Source organism: Bos taurus, chromosome 29 (genome assembly GCF_002263795.3).
Source record: "Bos taurus isolate L1 Dominette 01449 registration number 42190680 breed Hereford chromosome 29, ARS-UCD2.0, whole genome shotgun sequence".
In the NCBI taxonomy this organism is placed as follows: domain Eukaryota; kingdom Metazoa; phylum Chordata; class Mammalia; order Artiodactyla; family Bovidae; genus Bos; species Bos taurus.
Window position 1 is genome coordinate 34,575,346 of NC_037356.1, and position 14,904 is coordinate 34,590,249.

The 14,904-nt window shown below is 51.0% G+C and overlaps 1 protein-coding gene across 7 annotated transcripts in view; it reads right to left on the reverse strand.

Annotated features, from left to right (window-relative positions):
• Positions 1-417: 417 nt before the first annotated feature.
• The window catches only part of NTM (neurotrimin), a 964,639-nt gene continuing 950,152 nt past the window's right edge, over positions 418-14,904 (reverse strand). For 3 of the 7 annotated variants that reach the window (XM_005226852.5, XM_059882969.1, XM_005226856.5), the window contains exons 8-10: positions 13,029-13,064; positions 8,413-8,445; positions 418-2,197 (exon numbers count right to left, since the gene is read on the reverse strand). In XM_005226852.5, coding sequence (XP_005226909.1) covers positions 2,094-2,197; positions 8,413-8,445; positions 13,029-13,064 — 173 coding nt within the window. In that variant the 3' untranslated portion in view covers positions 418-2,093. The remainder of the gene's footprint in view (positions 2,198-8,412; positions 8,446-13,028; positions 13,065-14,904) is intronic. The other 4 variants (XM_024987209.2, XM_059882970.1, XM_024987210.2 and 1 more) reach the window with 4 other exon arrangements.

Sequence of the window (14,904 nt, forward strand, 5' to 3'; positions counted from 1 at the left end):
GGAGGCAGGCTTGGATGGCAAGTCCCCGACACACTGGCCAATTTGTCAATACTCACGCACAATATTTCAGATGTTTGGGGGGGGGGAGGCGATGGCTGCACTTTGCACCCGGAAGTAATCATATGTGAAAGCTGTCCCTGGACTTGCCATCTGGGTTACCAGGGGAGCTGTGGACACAGCAGGTCCTCCTGAAGACACTGGAGGTGCAGTCGCCAGAGCCTCACCTCCCCTGCTTGTAATGGAGGAGTGTTTTCCCAAACCCCTGCCTGTGGTCAGAGCCCACACCACAGGGAGCCCCAGTCCACCCCCAAGGGGGCCAGAGAGCCTGAGTCAGGAGCCCGACCCCTCCTTCATGCCTGAGCCAGGCAGGCTCTGCTCCCCCACACCCCCTGCTTGACAATGAGGTACCACACCAGGTGAAGAGGGACATGGAACACTTTTTAATGTCAAGTCAGAGACAACCCTTCCCTCCCAGCCCCCAATCCCACCTTCCCTTACCACATCAGGACCCCTCCCCGAGGCCCCTCCGGTTCCCAGACTTCGGGGGACGAAGAAAAGTTTACCTAAAAACTGCCTTTTCTTCTCTTTCATACACACGCACACAAAGGTGGGAAATTAAATAAAATAAACCAAGAGGATTCGATTCTCCAGCGGTCACAAAGGCATCCTAGATTCCCATGACGGGCTAAAGCGAGTGGTTACTGACTGCGGAGTTGGTTCGGCTGCTTGCTGTCTGTCCACACCCGGGGCTCTTGCTGGAGAAGCCGGGCCTCCCGCGTTAGCCCTCGTGTCCGAGAGCCGCCCCTGGAAAAGATGCTGTGCCTGGTGTTAGTGTTTGGTTTCTCTTTTCGCGTTTTAGAAATGTCTCTGACATGTGAATAACCCAAGAAAATAAAAAGGCAGGAGCTGATTACACAATTACCAGTAAACTCTATCATCTTTTAGAAGAGCAACACACAGCTAACGCCATATACAGCATGCAGTAATGTTTGAGAAAGGACCCTGCTGAGAAAGAAAATGGCTAGAACTCTAACAAAAAAAATATATGTATATATATATACTATATAATATATGTCATCAAAAGAAGCATTGTCAGCAAACTCAAGATACAGTGCAGGTCACCCTTCTGTTTCTAAACAGCATGTAGAAGCATAGTATTGTCTGCATTAAATGCACAGAATAAGAAGAAATCTGTAGCGCTGGTGGAGATGTTGGTTAAATTGTATGTGGTTTTTTTTTGGTGGATTTGCCAAATCCTCACCAGGTGGTCAGTACCTGGTGTGTGGTCCACCAGTTGTAAACCTAGGTAAGAAGTACACTATTCACGTCTAACCTTTAACAAACACACTTCCCTTCACCCCTTTCATCTGTGTACTTTTTTTTTTTTAGTTTTATCTTGTTTTTGCACTAAGTTTTAGACTCATATCAGAAAATATAATTAATAAAATTAACAATGAATCAGAATCCCTTATTATCCATGATGTCCATGTAGTAAAATGGAAAAAAAAAAAAAAGAACGTTTAAGAATATCTTTTGTGACTGTTGATTGTGGGATTGTTGTAGCTGTCAGGCTGTCTTGTTTTTTTCCTTTTTATTTATCTTTTTGATGCTGCATTTCATCACACACGCAACATAGGGACACAGTCCAGGAACGGGCCCGCTCGCCTCCCTCTGAGTTCTTCTCTATGGAATGGTTGAATTTGGGGTGGCCGAACTCCAGAATTTTCCTTGGTGGGGGGGCACTGTGGTGGGCAGAGCGGCTGAGCCCCTGCCCGCCTGGTAACAGAGGTCACGCCATGCAGTTTACGGGTGGGTCCAGAGCCACGGGTGTTCTTCCCATTTGGAAAAAGAAAGAAAACTCGGCTGTACCTAGGTATCTGCACGGTGATTTCCAGTGTCCTCATTCAATTCGTTTTCCCAGAGCATTCTTTGTTCCCCTCCCTCGAATTTGTGTCCCCTTCGGCTCTGTTGTCTGAATTTGGTGGGATCGTGTCTGCTTTAGAACAGGGGTGCTCGCCTTGTTGCTGTCGGTTGCCATCGCTGACGTGTTGGCGGTGCGGCGGCTCCTCCCCGTTGGGGATGCGGCTCTCACATCAAAATTTGAGGAGCAGGTGCAAGACCAGGAGAGGTAGCAGCCAGAGGCAGCCCGCCCTCCTCGACGACGTCCCATTGCTCACTTCGCTGACGGCACCAGGGCCTGCAGACAGAACACACCTGCCATGAGCCAGGCACCCTGCCTCATGGAGGCGCCTTTCCAGCCAGGAGCCTCCAGCGCCCCAGGTCCACACATTGGGACTGCATGGGGAATGAACCCTCCACAGCCTGATCCCGAGGACACAGCTAGGTGATGGGGAGTCCGCCCGTGCAGGGAGGGGCTGAGAGGTGTGGGTTTCAGTGTGCAGGTGGCCGCTACTCCCCTGCCATCAGAACACGCTGAGGCCCTGGCTCAGGGGGCAGGTTCAAGAAGAAGGTGGTGGATTCATGAACACCCTACCCAGAGCTTCGGTAAGGCGAAATCCCTATATCGTCTACATCATGGTCCAACCCCTCTGAGTACTGCCCGCCTCAAACATCCACGTGGCCCTTCAGCTGCTCCACCTGTCCTGCAGGAAAGGACTTGGTGGACACACTGACCATACCCTTGAAGATGCTGCCGCAGCCTTGGCATTGCTTCTGTTAATCACTGTATTTCAGGACTGCTCTTGGCCTCTCCCCCATCTAGACCAGCTAAGATCAGACCTCCCTCAAGTTCCACAGGCTGAGAAGGTCAAAACCAGCTGCCATGAGGTGGGATCAAGCCAAGAGACAGGTGGCCTCTGGCTGTGCACACAGGAAGATTTCCAGGGACAGAGGGATGCAGAGCGTGCCATGGCATGTGTCTGTTGAGGGGAGATGGTTGGCGCTTTTCTCTAAGAGCCACACAGCAGCCTGGCCTGCACACAGAGACTCTTGGAGATGGAGCCAGATTTGGGAGGCAAGGTAACTATGAGGTCATAACACTCTCCAGCAGCTTCCCTATCATTTAAGCTTTCCGGCTCCCTGAGCCCCATGACCATGAACTCCAATGACAAATGTAGTTAGGATTCATGAACAGTACACACACGTCTGGATGCCCAAATGAATTAGGCGCCTAATGAAGCAAGGCGTCTTCTCAGACAGCACTTGCTCTGGCAGCCTCTGTTGCACTGGACTGTGTTGCCGTTGTTCAGCTGCTCAGTTGTGTCCAGCTCTTTGCCACCCCATGGACTGCAGCGCATCAGTGTCCTCTGTCCTTCACTGTCTCCCTGGAGTTTGCTCAAATTCGTGTCCATTGAGTCGGTGATGCTATCACTGGATTTAGTAGAGGCATTTGAAGCCGGTGCCCCCTCTAAGTCCACATCCTCACCAGGTTGAAGGGACAAAGCTAGACCTGCTTGCCTGACTCAGACGCTGGACATGGAGACAATTCTGGCTAATACAGTTTACCATCAAGCCAGGCTCCCTAATGCCATATGGAACTATGTTCTCAAGTCTTAGAACTCCTAGCCTGGAAGCAATGCCCATATGATTTCTTTCCTAGGCCTTTGGAACAAAGCTCTTTTTCTAACCTAAGCCTACCCTTGAACAGTTATGAGTCTGAAATGCACCAGGTCATCCAGCCTCTGTGTCTCTGCTGCTGCTTCTCAGTGAAGGGTGGTGACTCACCACCCCAAAGTATCTCTTGGCACACAGATTATTTTAAGCTGAGAACAGTCAAGGCTCAAGACTGAGGAAGAAGCTTTGATCTTCCTTGGAAGAAAAGCTATGAACCTAGACAGGGTATTAGAAAGCAGAGACATCATTTTGCCGACGAAGGTCTGCATGGTATAAGCTATGGTTTTTCCATTAGTCGTATATGGATGTGAGAATTGGACCATAAAGAAGGCTGAGCACCAAAGAATTGATGCTTTCAAATTGTCATGTTGAAGAAGACTCTTGAGTGTCCCTTGGACTACAAGGAGATCCAACCAGTCCATCCTAAAGGAAATCAACCCTGAATATTCATTGGAAAGACTGAGGCTAAAGCTGAAGCTCCAATACTTTGGCCACCGGATGTGAAGAGCTGACTCATTGGAAGAGACCCTGATGCTTGGAAAGATTGAAGGCAGGAGGAGAAGGGCACGACAGAGGATGAGATGGTTGAATGGCATCATTGACTCAATGGACTTGAGTTTGAGCAAACTCCAGGAGATGGTGACGGACAGAGAAGCCTGGTGTGCTGCAGTCCATAAGGTCGCAAAAAGTTGGACAAGACTGAGCGACTGAACAAAAACAACACCTGACTGGGTAAAGAATGTAGAAGGAGGACCCGTTCCAGGGAGAGAGCTGTCACCACAGGTAACCACAGTGTGAACTGGCTGTGGCGACAGGGAGGAACCTGCAGAATCTGTCTGTTAGCCTTCCCCTCTGTGTCCATCTCTGCCTGCCCACCAATAACTGCCACCCCACAGCGGCATTTCCATCTCCATGTGAATTGCCTCCTCTCCCTTTGAAGTTCTAACTCCCTGTTCCCAGCATCCTCTTCTTTCTTTAGCTGAAGACGGTATTTAAGTTTAAGGTTTGGGACACTTTGGTGAGTGCATCAGGTTTCCTTGTCTCTTCCATGTTCGTGTGAGTTCAATTGCTCAGTCGTGTCTGCCTCTTCACAACCCCATGGATGGTAGCCCACCAGGTGCCTCTGTCCAAGGGGATTCTCCAGGCAAGAATACTGGAGTGTGTTGCCATGCCCTCCTCCAAGGGATCTTCTTGATCCAAGGATCAAACCTGAATCTCCTGTGTCTCCTGCATTGCAGGTGGATTCTTTACCACTGAGCTACCAGGGGAACCCCTTTCATGTATATGCTGCTGCTGCTAAGTTGCTTCAGTCATGTCCAACTCTGTGCAACTCCATAGACAGCAGCCCACCAGACTCCTCAGTCCATGGGACTCTCCAGGCAAGAGTACTGGAGTGGGTTGCCATTTCCTTCTCTGTTCATGTATATATGCATTATTAAATTTGTATTTTATTTTCTCCTGTTACTCTGTTTCATGTCAACTTAATTATTAAGCCAGCCAGAAGAACCTAGAAGGATACAGGAAATTTTCTTCCTCCCCAACCGCAGGGCTCCTGAGGCCAGAACTCCTTGGCAGAGCGAGTTCTCCCGAGGAGAAGGACAAGAGATGACTCCTCTGCTCCCCACCAGGGAGGTAAGTGTCTGGGTGACATAAAACTTAACTCCCTCTCCCAGTCCACCGCATACCTGTGACAAAGGGGCACCCCTGCAAACCTCCAAAGCTCCGGATGACTTGTAATTCAATTTCAGATTTGCTTATCCTTGACCATTGATCACAAATTGGTTGCATCTTCTAAAATCTATCTCCTGTTTCTATACAGATCATCACCAGAGACCCCAGCTTTTATGTCCAGTCACTGCTGACTCTATACAGCATTCTTCAGAATCTCAGGAGAGAAGTTGCCCCCAGAGAGGACACCCTTCCACTCTGGGACACCCCAAGATTCTTGGCAGGAGAGCCCTACCTTTGCCCGAGGCCAACTCTGAGACGGGGAGTTTGTTCTGGGTCCCTGGGAGCCAGGTTCCAAGTGTGATGGGAGGGTTGGTGGCTGCATGGCCCTCCCCCAGGCACACTGCCCATGATTCCAAGTGTGTTTTGCTCACTTTGCTCACGTGTCTGGACACACAGGCAATTCACGAAGGGTTCCCTTCCTCTCTCACCTCTTTTCTCTCCTGAACACTGGCTCACACAGCTTTGAAACTCACTCCCCACTCATCCCAGCGTGGCCCTCCTGTTCCGGCTCCTGGTAGGAAAAGGGGGACGATGCCAGTTCCCGCATGGAGACGCTTTTTGCCCCTGCCGCCCTCCACCCCTCTGGGCTGCGGGGACCGCACTTCTCCAGGGAGGTGGATGGAGGATGCACACGCCAGGCAGACAGCCCAGCAGGGATCTGGCCAGGCAAGAAAAGTCAGAAGCCTTGTCTGCTGGCCAGGGAGTCTGCAGCGCCCTGCGGGAGGCAGCTGGGAGCTGGCAAACACGCCGGGCACTTGGCAATGGCTGCGGTGTGGCGGGTATCTGGGGTGCATGTTGTGTTCCGATTCTTCCTAGTCCCCTGGGGCTCCTGGATGCTCTGCTGCCTACTGGGATGCACACAGGGAGCCTGTGGGGAGGGCCCTGATCCCCCATATCAGAGAATGCCTCCCAGAGAAGAGATGAAATGCCTGCTGGGAGTGAGGCAGCGGGGAGGGAGCTCAGAGTATGATGTTCTGTAGCTTCCCTCCTCTCCCAGGTGTGTCCGTGGGGCTGGTGCCCCCTTGGACACCGCCTGCCCCCCTGGCCCAGCAGGACCTCACCTCCCCATCCCTTCCTACTCCCCACCCAGCATCTCTCTGGACACAGCTGCCCTGGAGAAGGAAACAGTGGTGGTTCCTGGAGAAACCTGAGGCGGGGTCTCCTCGCATCCTCTCAGAGTCCACGCACCAGCTGTCTACCACCCACCCTGGACTTTCTGTGTTGACTCCTTATGCCAACCCCAGGCTGATGTTTCTGTGATTCCAAGCTGACCAAACCACTAATGGATTCGATTCCCTTGGCCTTTGGGAAACCTCTCAGCTGCTCCGTAGGACACTCAGAGGCTTGCTCTGACTCCTTAGCCTCACTCTTGGACACGTGTGCCTTGGGCTCTCTCTGCTCCCACTCCACACAACATCAGCAACACACATATGTGTATACATGAGTGTGCACTTTCCAGCCTATTCTCTTTCCTTCCCACCATCACCCCTTGTGCCTGAAATACTCTTCACTAGATTAATTTCTACTCCTTGTTCCAGGTTCTGATCTGGCCTCAGCCACCTCTTCCAGGCAGCCTTCCTTGACTTGCTTTGTTCCTTTCTACCACACCATACACATCCCACTATTAAAATACACACCCGTCCTACAGTTCCCTTCATGAGTCTCGCATGTGTCTCCTCCTCCATGCTGTGAGCTTCATAAGGGCAGGGTCTGTGCCCAGCTGGGCCCTCAGCAAGTACTTAACAAACATTAGTTGAAGGAAGGAAGGGGCCAGAACAGTGACCCTGCTGACGTGTCTATACCTACTTTGTGTGTGTTTTGCTTTTTCTTACAATTCTACTTGAAAAAGAAAAGTACAAACCAAACTAAAAACAAAGCAAAACACTCTTCTCCTACTTTGCCTTCTTTCAAACACCTCTCCCCCACTTTTCTAACAATTCCCAATACAAGTCACTGAAAATCCGAGTGGTTGAGGGAAGATATACCCAGAGGTAAGGCCACATTGGTTAGGATTCCAGGTGGAGTGTTTGCACCTGGAAATGGGTTCTGGCCCCTTGAAGCCCCTCATGTAGGAGATAAAGGCTGTTATCTCCTGCTCTAATGTGTGGAAACTCACTCATAAGTGATGTCCCCAAGGTCCCTTGATTTCTGTCTCCAAATACAATTTTCTTTTCATGGACTTGGAGCTGTGGCTTTGTGGGCCACTCACATCTCCAGAGGAGAAGACAGCAGAGAGTGAGGCTGCAGGGCCCGCCCAGCCCGGGTACCGGGCAAGGTGGGGACCCCAGGCCTGCCCACACTGATCGGCACAGGAAGATCCCCATGAGAGGAGGACCTGCTGTCCAGGCAGGTTGTGGATCCCGGGCTCTGGGCACGAGGCCCTCTCAGAACCCGTGCTGGCCAGAGTAAGAGCTCAGCCCATCTGCTCGGTGATGCGGCCGCACAGAGGAGGTCCGTGTGCCCCATCTAGCAGCACCTCCACTCAGCGGGGAAGGCCTTATTTCCTCAGTCTCATTAGCGAGCTCTGGAGGCCTGAAGAGACTAATTACCAGGACTGTCAGGGTCCCGGAGACCTGTGACGACTGTCGATTTACCCATCGGAAACATCTGGATGGAATGAAAGCCCCCGGATGAGTTTTTATTCGTAGCCAAGTGACTCGCCCAAGAACCGCCCCCTTCCTTCCCCTGACCCCTTCCTCCTGCCACTTCCCTTCCAGCTCCAAGTTAGAAAAAGAGAGAATGGGGTAAGCAGAGGCCAGCATGCAAGGCCAAGGTCCAAGAAGATCATTGCATGAGAGCATCGTGTGCAAAGAAAGAGGCGGGCCTGCTACAGAAGGGCCCAGACGTGGAGCTATTCTGGGCACTGACAGGTCCCCATTCGTGCTGCCAGCAAAGACAAGTTAGACTTTGCAGGGGAGGCACCCAGGGAGAATCGATGGCCTCGGGGATGGTTAATCTGAATTGACACAGGGCCGGCCCGAGGTCAGGCGGTCCCCACCGGGCTGCCTCCTGGGGTTAGCGCAGAAGAGAACGCATCTTGCAAGAAGGCGATGAGTCTTGCGCCCCCAAGCCCAAGGCAGCAGCTGCCTGGAAAGTAAACATACCAACCTTTCCCAGGGGGCAGAGTTGTGGTTTTCACTTCTAAAAGAAATGGAAAACAAGCCACCGTTAAGGCAGAAAGCAGCCAGAGACGTTCACTTTACCCTCTGATGGTTAAGGGGAGGAGGCTGAACTGGCCCAGACCCTGTACTGTCCTGGCCACAGCCCAGCCCTTGGACACGTGCCCCTCTGCTGTGCTGGGAAGTCAGGTGGCATAGGTTGAGTGGGGGTTGGGGCAGAATGCTCACATTGGATCTCTGATTCAGAGATCCAGCATCCCTGCCGTGTCTTGGCTGGGGAAGCTAGTACCCTGGAGCCTGAGCCCCTAAGCCAATAAACACTTCTCTGTAGAACAACCTTTTTTCTTTGGTCACCAGACTACCTTCTAATTAGTTGAAGTCTGCAGAAGCAGAAGTGGAAGTGTTTATATCTCAGCTGTGTTCGACTCTTTGCAATCCCATGGACTGCAGCCTGCAGGATCCTCTGACCATGGGATTTTCCAGGCAAGAATATTGGAGTGGGTTACCGTGCCCTCCTCCAGGATCTTCCCAACCCAGGGGTTGAACCTGGGTCTCCTGCATTCCAGGTGGATTCTTTATCATCTGAGTCACCAGGGAAGCCCTGAAGTCTGTAGGCTTTATTATAAAACTAAAGCTTAGGCCCTCCTGCAGTAATATGAATGCAGGTGCCCATGCTCTGTTTGATCTGTAAAGTTAACCGGCATTCATCTATGCATCTTTGAGATATTAGTGAGCGAGGTTCTGTGTACTGGAGGAGGCCAGGCCTTTGATAGCTGACCTCTCTTGATGAGTCAGACTGTAACCAGCTGGCCCCGAGGGCTTCCTCTCTCTGGGGTGATCTAAGACAGTAAGATCTGCATCCCAGATGCTGGGACCTGCCTGGGGAAATGCTGGGCATCAGTTCCCCTCTGCTGGCTGGACCAGGAAAGACCTCCATTCACCAGTTAGGCTCTCAGGACAATGCATAGAGCCTGTCCTGCTGACTGGCCAGAAGCAGGCTGACCTCTCATCTTTCCTCGTTAGCTGGGGGCCTCTGCATATGTTCACCTGGATACAGAGGCTGGGAAATCGTCCACAGAGTATGTGCGTGTGTGCATGCTAAGTCACTTCAGTTGTGTCCGACTCTTTGCGACCCCATAGACTGTATCCCACCAGGCTGGTCCATGGGATTTCCCAGGCAAGAATACTGGAGTGGGGTGTCATTTCCTTCTCCAGGGGATCTTCCCAACCCGGGGATTGAACCTGCATCTCTTGTATCCCATGTATTGGCTGGTGGGTTCTTTACCACTAGCATCACCTGGGAAGCCCTCCATCTTGTGTACAGGTATCTAATCACCATGATGCACACTTTAAATATCGTACGATTTTACTCATCCATTATACCTGAAATAAGGGAAAATAAAGCTGAGAAAAAGCAAATGACATTAAAGCCTTTTGCATCGAAGTGATAGGATTCTCTGTGCAAAGATCCTTGCATTTAGAAGGAAAGATAACCTAGAGATGACTCCATTAAACTCAACCAGAACATTTGACCAAAAACACCTGAGTAGGTCCCCATGTATTCAAACTCTCAGTCTACTCTTTAAAGGCACCTGAGACATGATACAACTCTTGATCCAAATGGACATTAGCTGCCCCAAGAAGCCACTCTGGAAAAGGCTGTGGGCAGATCAGTAATCAAAGATTAAAGTGGTGACTCAGAGAAGTCAATGGTCAATCTATAACACGATCTCTCTGCCACCAAACCCAGCTGAATCCAAGTTCCTAGGTGAGCACAGGGCTGCTGTCCTAGTGAGCAGAAGAGGGCTGGATTCATGCCAGAATGGATACATAAGATACACAAACATTCCAGAAATAGGGCGAGGGGATTTTAGTTTGGCACCTTCTGTATTTAGACACATGTACCATAGAAATGCTAACTGCTGAGAGGCTGGGTTTAATGAGCTCTCTCTCATCCTCAGCAGGGAAGAACAGATCCTCTCTCCCACTGCAACTGTTTCTTCTGATGCACAGAGTTGACTTACTCCCCTATTCTCTATTAAGATGATTTGATGGTCACTGCGAGGTTCGCCGGCATGAATCAGCCGACCTTCCCCAGACTACTGATACCATCGAATCTGACTCCTAGCCCAGGAGATAAAAGACAATGGGCCAGGGATGGGAAATGAACAGCCACCGAGCCGCTGAGTGCGTCCCCGGCACGCTTGCCTATGAGGGAGGGCGTGAGGGATGGTGGTGGATCCGCCAGTCCTTAGTTATGCTGGCAGGAGTCCTGCAGCACTACATATTAACACAAGAGGGGGACACGCAATCCATTGTGTGTGCGAGAGGGGGAGCAGAGAAATACATCAGGGTGGCAGACAATGCTGAGAAGGAACTAAATTCTCTTCTGGATCCTTCTGGACCATTCGGATACTGAATAACAAAATAGGTTGGAATGTCTCTTAAAGCTAAGTGTTCCTCATAGGTGGAAATCCATCTAGATGAGGGGAGCATAACCTGGGCATATTCCAGAGAAGCGAGGTAGCTCTCTGTTCTAGGGTAGGCTAGCCATGGAGGAGGAAAAAGCAACACACACATACACACAGAGAGAGGGATGCATAAGATAAATGTCCCGAGAGCATGGTCTTTTTTCTCTAATATAGTCCTTAGTGTACAAGAGTCCGACAGCTATACTGAAAACCACACTAATCCAAGTCTTGGAATATTCCAGGATTCTACCATCTACAGCACTGGCCTTGACCCATTGCCCTGTACCCAATGAGAAGGGTGATGGGGTGGGAGCAATGTAGAGAAGAGAGCTGGCATGGAGACCCTGCCCCACATTCACAGTGGATCACAGAGCACAGAGCGCGGTGAGGATGCTCAGCTCCGAGTCGGCAGGTGGAGCCTCTGCTCCTAGTGCCCTGCTCAGAACCAGGCAGGGATTTGTTTGCTTCTGGTCAGTTTTGTTACTGTTGGCTTCGATGTGGGATGTGCTTCCTCCATCCATGGGGTGCACCTTCAGTGGAGTTCTAACTCCTTAGGAACCAATCCCTGTTTCAAAAGTTCCCTTTCCAGCTGAGAATACAGATATCAATGATTACAATGAGCTGAGTCACTGTAAGTCACTTAAAGTCCCTTGCAAGTTTCCTCTGCCTACCTCCAGCCTCTCACACATCCCTTTCACCATTTATGTCCTTTGCTACTTTTCCAACGTTCTTCGAGATCTGTGGATATGCCTTGGTCAGGGGTTCAATAAGCATACGTCGAATCACTAATTGAACCTGGAGCCTTCCATTGACTTCCCTTTCTTTCTATTTCTGTTTCATTTTCCTGTTTGTGGTTCATCACCATGGCGCTCTATATCACTAAGGTGAATACTGCATCCCTGAATCTTCTCACCATAAAAGCTTTCTCCTCTTCTGTCAAATAATTTTCCATATAATTCATTTCCTTCCGTCTCCCCCTCCCCAAGTCTAATGCCATCCTCTGATGATTACTTGCATGGCCAGATGTGAGTGGATGAACAGGATGAAGGGGGTGCTAGGTGGGATGAGAAGGATGGCAAGAAGTGGGGAAAGACCCTCTCTTCACTGTGGTCACAGCCGCTTTCCCGGGGGGCTCTCCGAGGGTCGGCACTGTCCTCAGCAGGAAGTTTGCGGCACACACACCATGTGTCCGACTCCACCACTCAGCCTGGGCCCACTTCTGAACATTTCGTCATGGTCTAAATGAATCACTTTAGCTAGGCTAGGGACCTTGAGAAAATTTGAGGGGCTGAGTAAAACGAGGCGAGAGATGCAGGTATCACAGTGTGGGGAGGGTTGGCATGGAAGAGGTGGAAAGAAGCTAGGGAGAGGGCTTGAGAAATGAGTTCATGAACCCCTGGATCATGATATGGGGGGCTCCTGTAACCAGAGACTGGGCTCCAATCGTTCAAGACGCACCTGGTGGTTTTCAAAGCCTTTTTACTATGTGTTCTCAGGCGAAGGCTAGAACAACGCTCAGATTGTAAGGCGGGTCAGTTCTATGGCTCAGAAGAGGAAACTGAGTCTGAACGATACTTCCTGACCTGCCCAAGTGCACGGCACCCCTGGATGTCGGGCTCTGGACAGGAGCTCAGTGGCGTCCACTCCAAGGACCTTGCAGGGGCACCTGCCCACCTTCCTCCCTGAAGACACTCCCCATGAATGCTCTGTGGCAGCTTAGGGACCCTCTGAAACTCCCTGCACTGGAGGTTTACTTCTGTGGCTGATGGGGGGTGGGGTTTTCACTGGGGGCTCCTATGAGAAGCACTCAGTGGGTGGACTTCTCTGCCTGTTGCCCCAAGCCTCACTCTCTGAGCCTTTTGTCTCCATGCAGACCTCCAGGCTTTGAGAAGATAGGGTTGTTTCTTTTCTTCTCCCTTCCCAGCCCTTCAGGGGAGGAGGGCAATGTGAGCAGAGAGTAAGGGGGTCCTTGGAGTTTCATCGGCTCCCAGTAACCCACTTAGTGCCTGCCGCCATCCACTAGCTGCTGGACAGACAGGAGCCTCGGGGAACACACAGCAGGGCAGGGGGAGGAGGCTCTGGGAGAAAGCGGGGAGGGGAGAACCCATAAAGCAGGGGGTGGGGGGATACTGACCTTGCAACAAAGATGAGCTTGTAGGCTCACTTAGCTCTATATCGGGTGAGGGACACACAGGAGAGAAAAATGAAAACAAACACACATATTATATACAGTAGCTATATATCCATCATATATAGTTTGTATACCGGCTTTCACAAACATTTCTGGAGGGATGGAAAAATAAAGGAACACACAAAAACCAGAGGTGGTGGGGCAAGATGCAGATGAGGAACGCTGAAGGGCTGGGTGCGTGCACACGTGATGCCGAGGTTGAAAGGCGAGGGGCTGGCCATGCATTCACAGCCCCCACAGGAGCACAGACTCTGGGCGTGTGCTGAGCTGGGGTGCTGAATTGGTAGCAGAGGATCGAAGCCTCTTTCCAGATGAGATCTGTGTCTCATCCACAGCTCCATTGGTTCACTTGGGGAGACCAAGTTTAGGGATTTCTGGCCTCCCAGCACCACGGCAGAAGCAAGGTCCCCCAGGAATCTCTGTGATTCAGGATCCCAGGGGCTGAATTCTCCTGGTCCCCTGACACCTCCGGAGCCTTAGGGACCAGGTTCTCAGAATCCTACTGGTAGGGTTCCTGTTGGAAGGACCACCCCTTCCCCATTTGACTGTAGTCCCTCAAAGGTATTGATCCTGAAGGAATCTAACCAGCACCAGCATCCCTCACTTTTCAACATCAGGTCATGTGTGCTGCTTCCGAGCAGGTTGGTGGCAAAATGATGTTGATTTAGCTGGCTCTCGGATGCTACAGAAGAAGGAGTTTCATCACAAAGTTTGTGTATTCACAGAAAGCAAAGGCTGCTTTCTAACCTGCCCAAGTCGGCTTGACGGGTCTGATCATAGGAAAGGGCATAGAAAACTCGCTAACACGTTTGTATCTGTCAAGAGGCCTTATTGATAGTGGGCATTGATAAAGAGTTTGGGGGCTAGGCTGTGTGGACCAGCTGCAGTGTGAGCCTAGGGGGTGGAAATGTAGGCGTGGCACGTTAATGGGATTTTATAGCCTCAAGGAACTAGGTGTCACCCAGGTGGTCATGCTGTGACGGGCTTCTCAGAAACACTCTCTTAAATGAGGCTAAAAACCTGGTTGCTGTTTGATTAAATTTGGAAATGTTCCAAACTGTTTCTCCCTCTTATAGATTTAGCATGCAAGGGCTCTGAGCCCTCCTGTGTTAAAGAACATCCCCACACGGACCCAATTCATCTTTGTTTGATCTAGTCTTTCTAAACCTACTTGAATCCATACTGTGACTTTTCCAGACATGTCTTTAGAGAGTCCCCTGGACTCCAGAAAGCTGGCAACTGTAGGGCCGTCCCACAGGACACGCGGGGAGCAGGGGATGCTGACAGACTGCCGGGCATGCGGGCAGAGGTCTTAATTGCCAAACACGGGTCTGTGAAAAGGAGCAGATTTATGGTGCATGCTTCACTGCATTGCTTGTCACAAATGCCGGTATTTCACTCTTAAAGTTTGCTTTTTCTCTCTCTTCTCATCTTAGATGTCTTCAGGGGATGAGGCCAGGGAATTAGATAGCAGTGATAAAGTCAGTTGCAAAACCATTTCATGCATCTGATTTGGAGGAGCAAAGGGGTCAAAGGAGGAGGGAGACTGTTTACAGGGAAGAGGAAGGCTGTGGGTGGAGGGCGGGGACAGCCTCGGATCTGGGAGGCAAGGGGAGGTGGGGCCGCCCCTTCCTAATCATGGTCCTTCTGTTCATGCAGACAGACACCTGCCAAAAAGCCAAAAGGCTGACAAACGTGAGCGGCCCTGATGACTGTCCCTGGGTGGGAGGCGTCAGACACATCAATCAGTCTAATCACAGCTCTGCCCATTCCGGTCTGCCAGTTCTGGGATCAAGGGCAGCCTGCCGCCTCCAAGCCC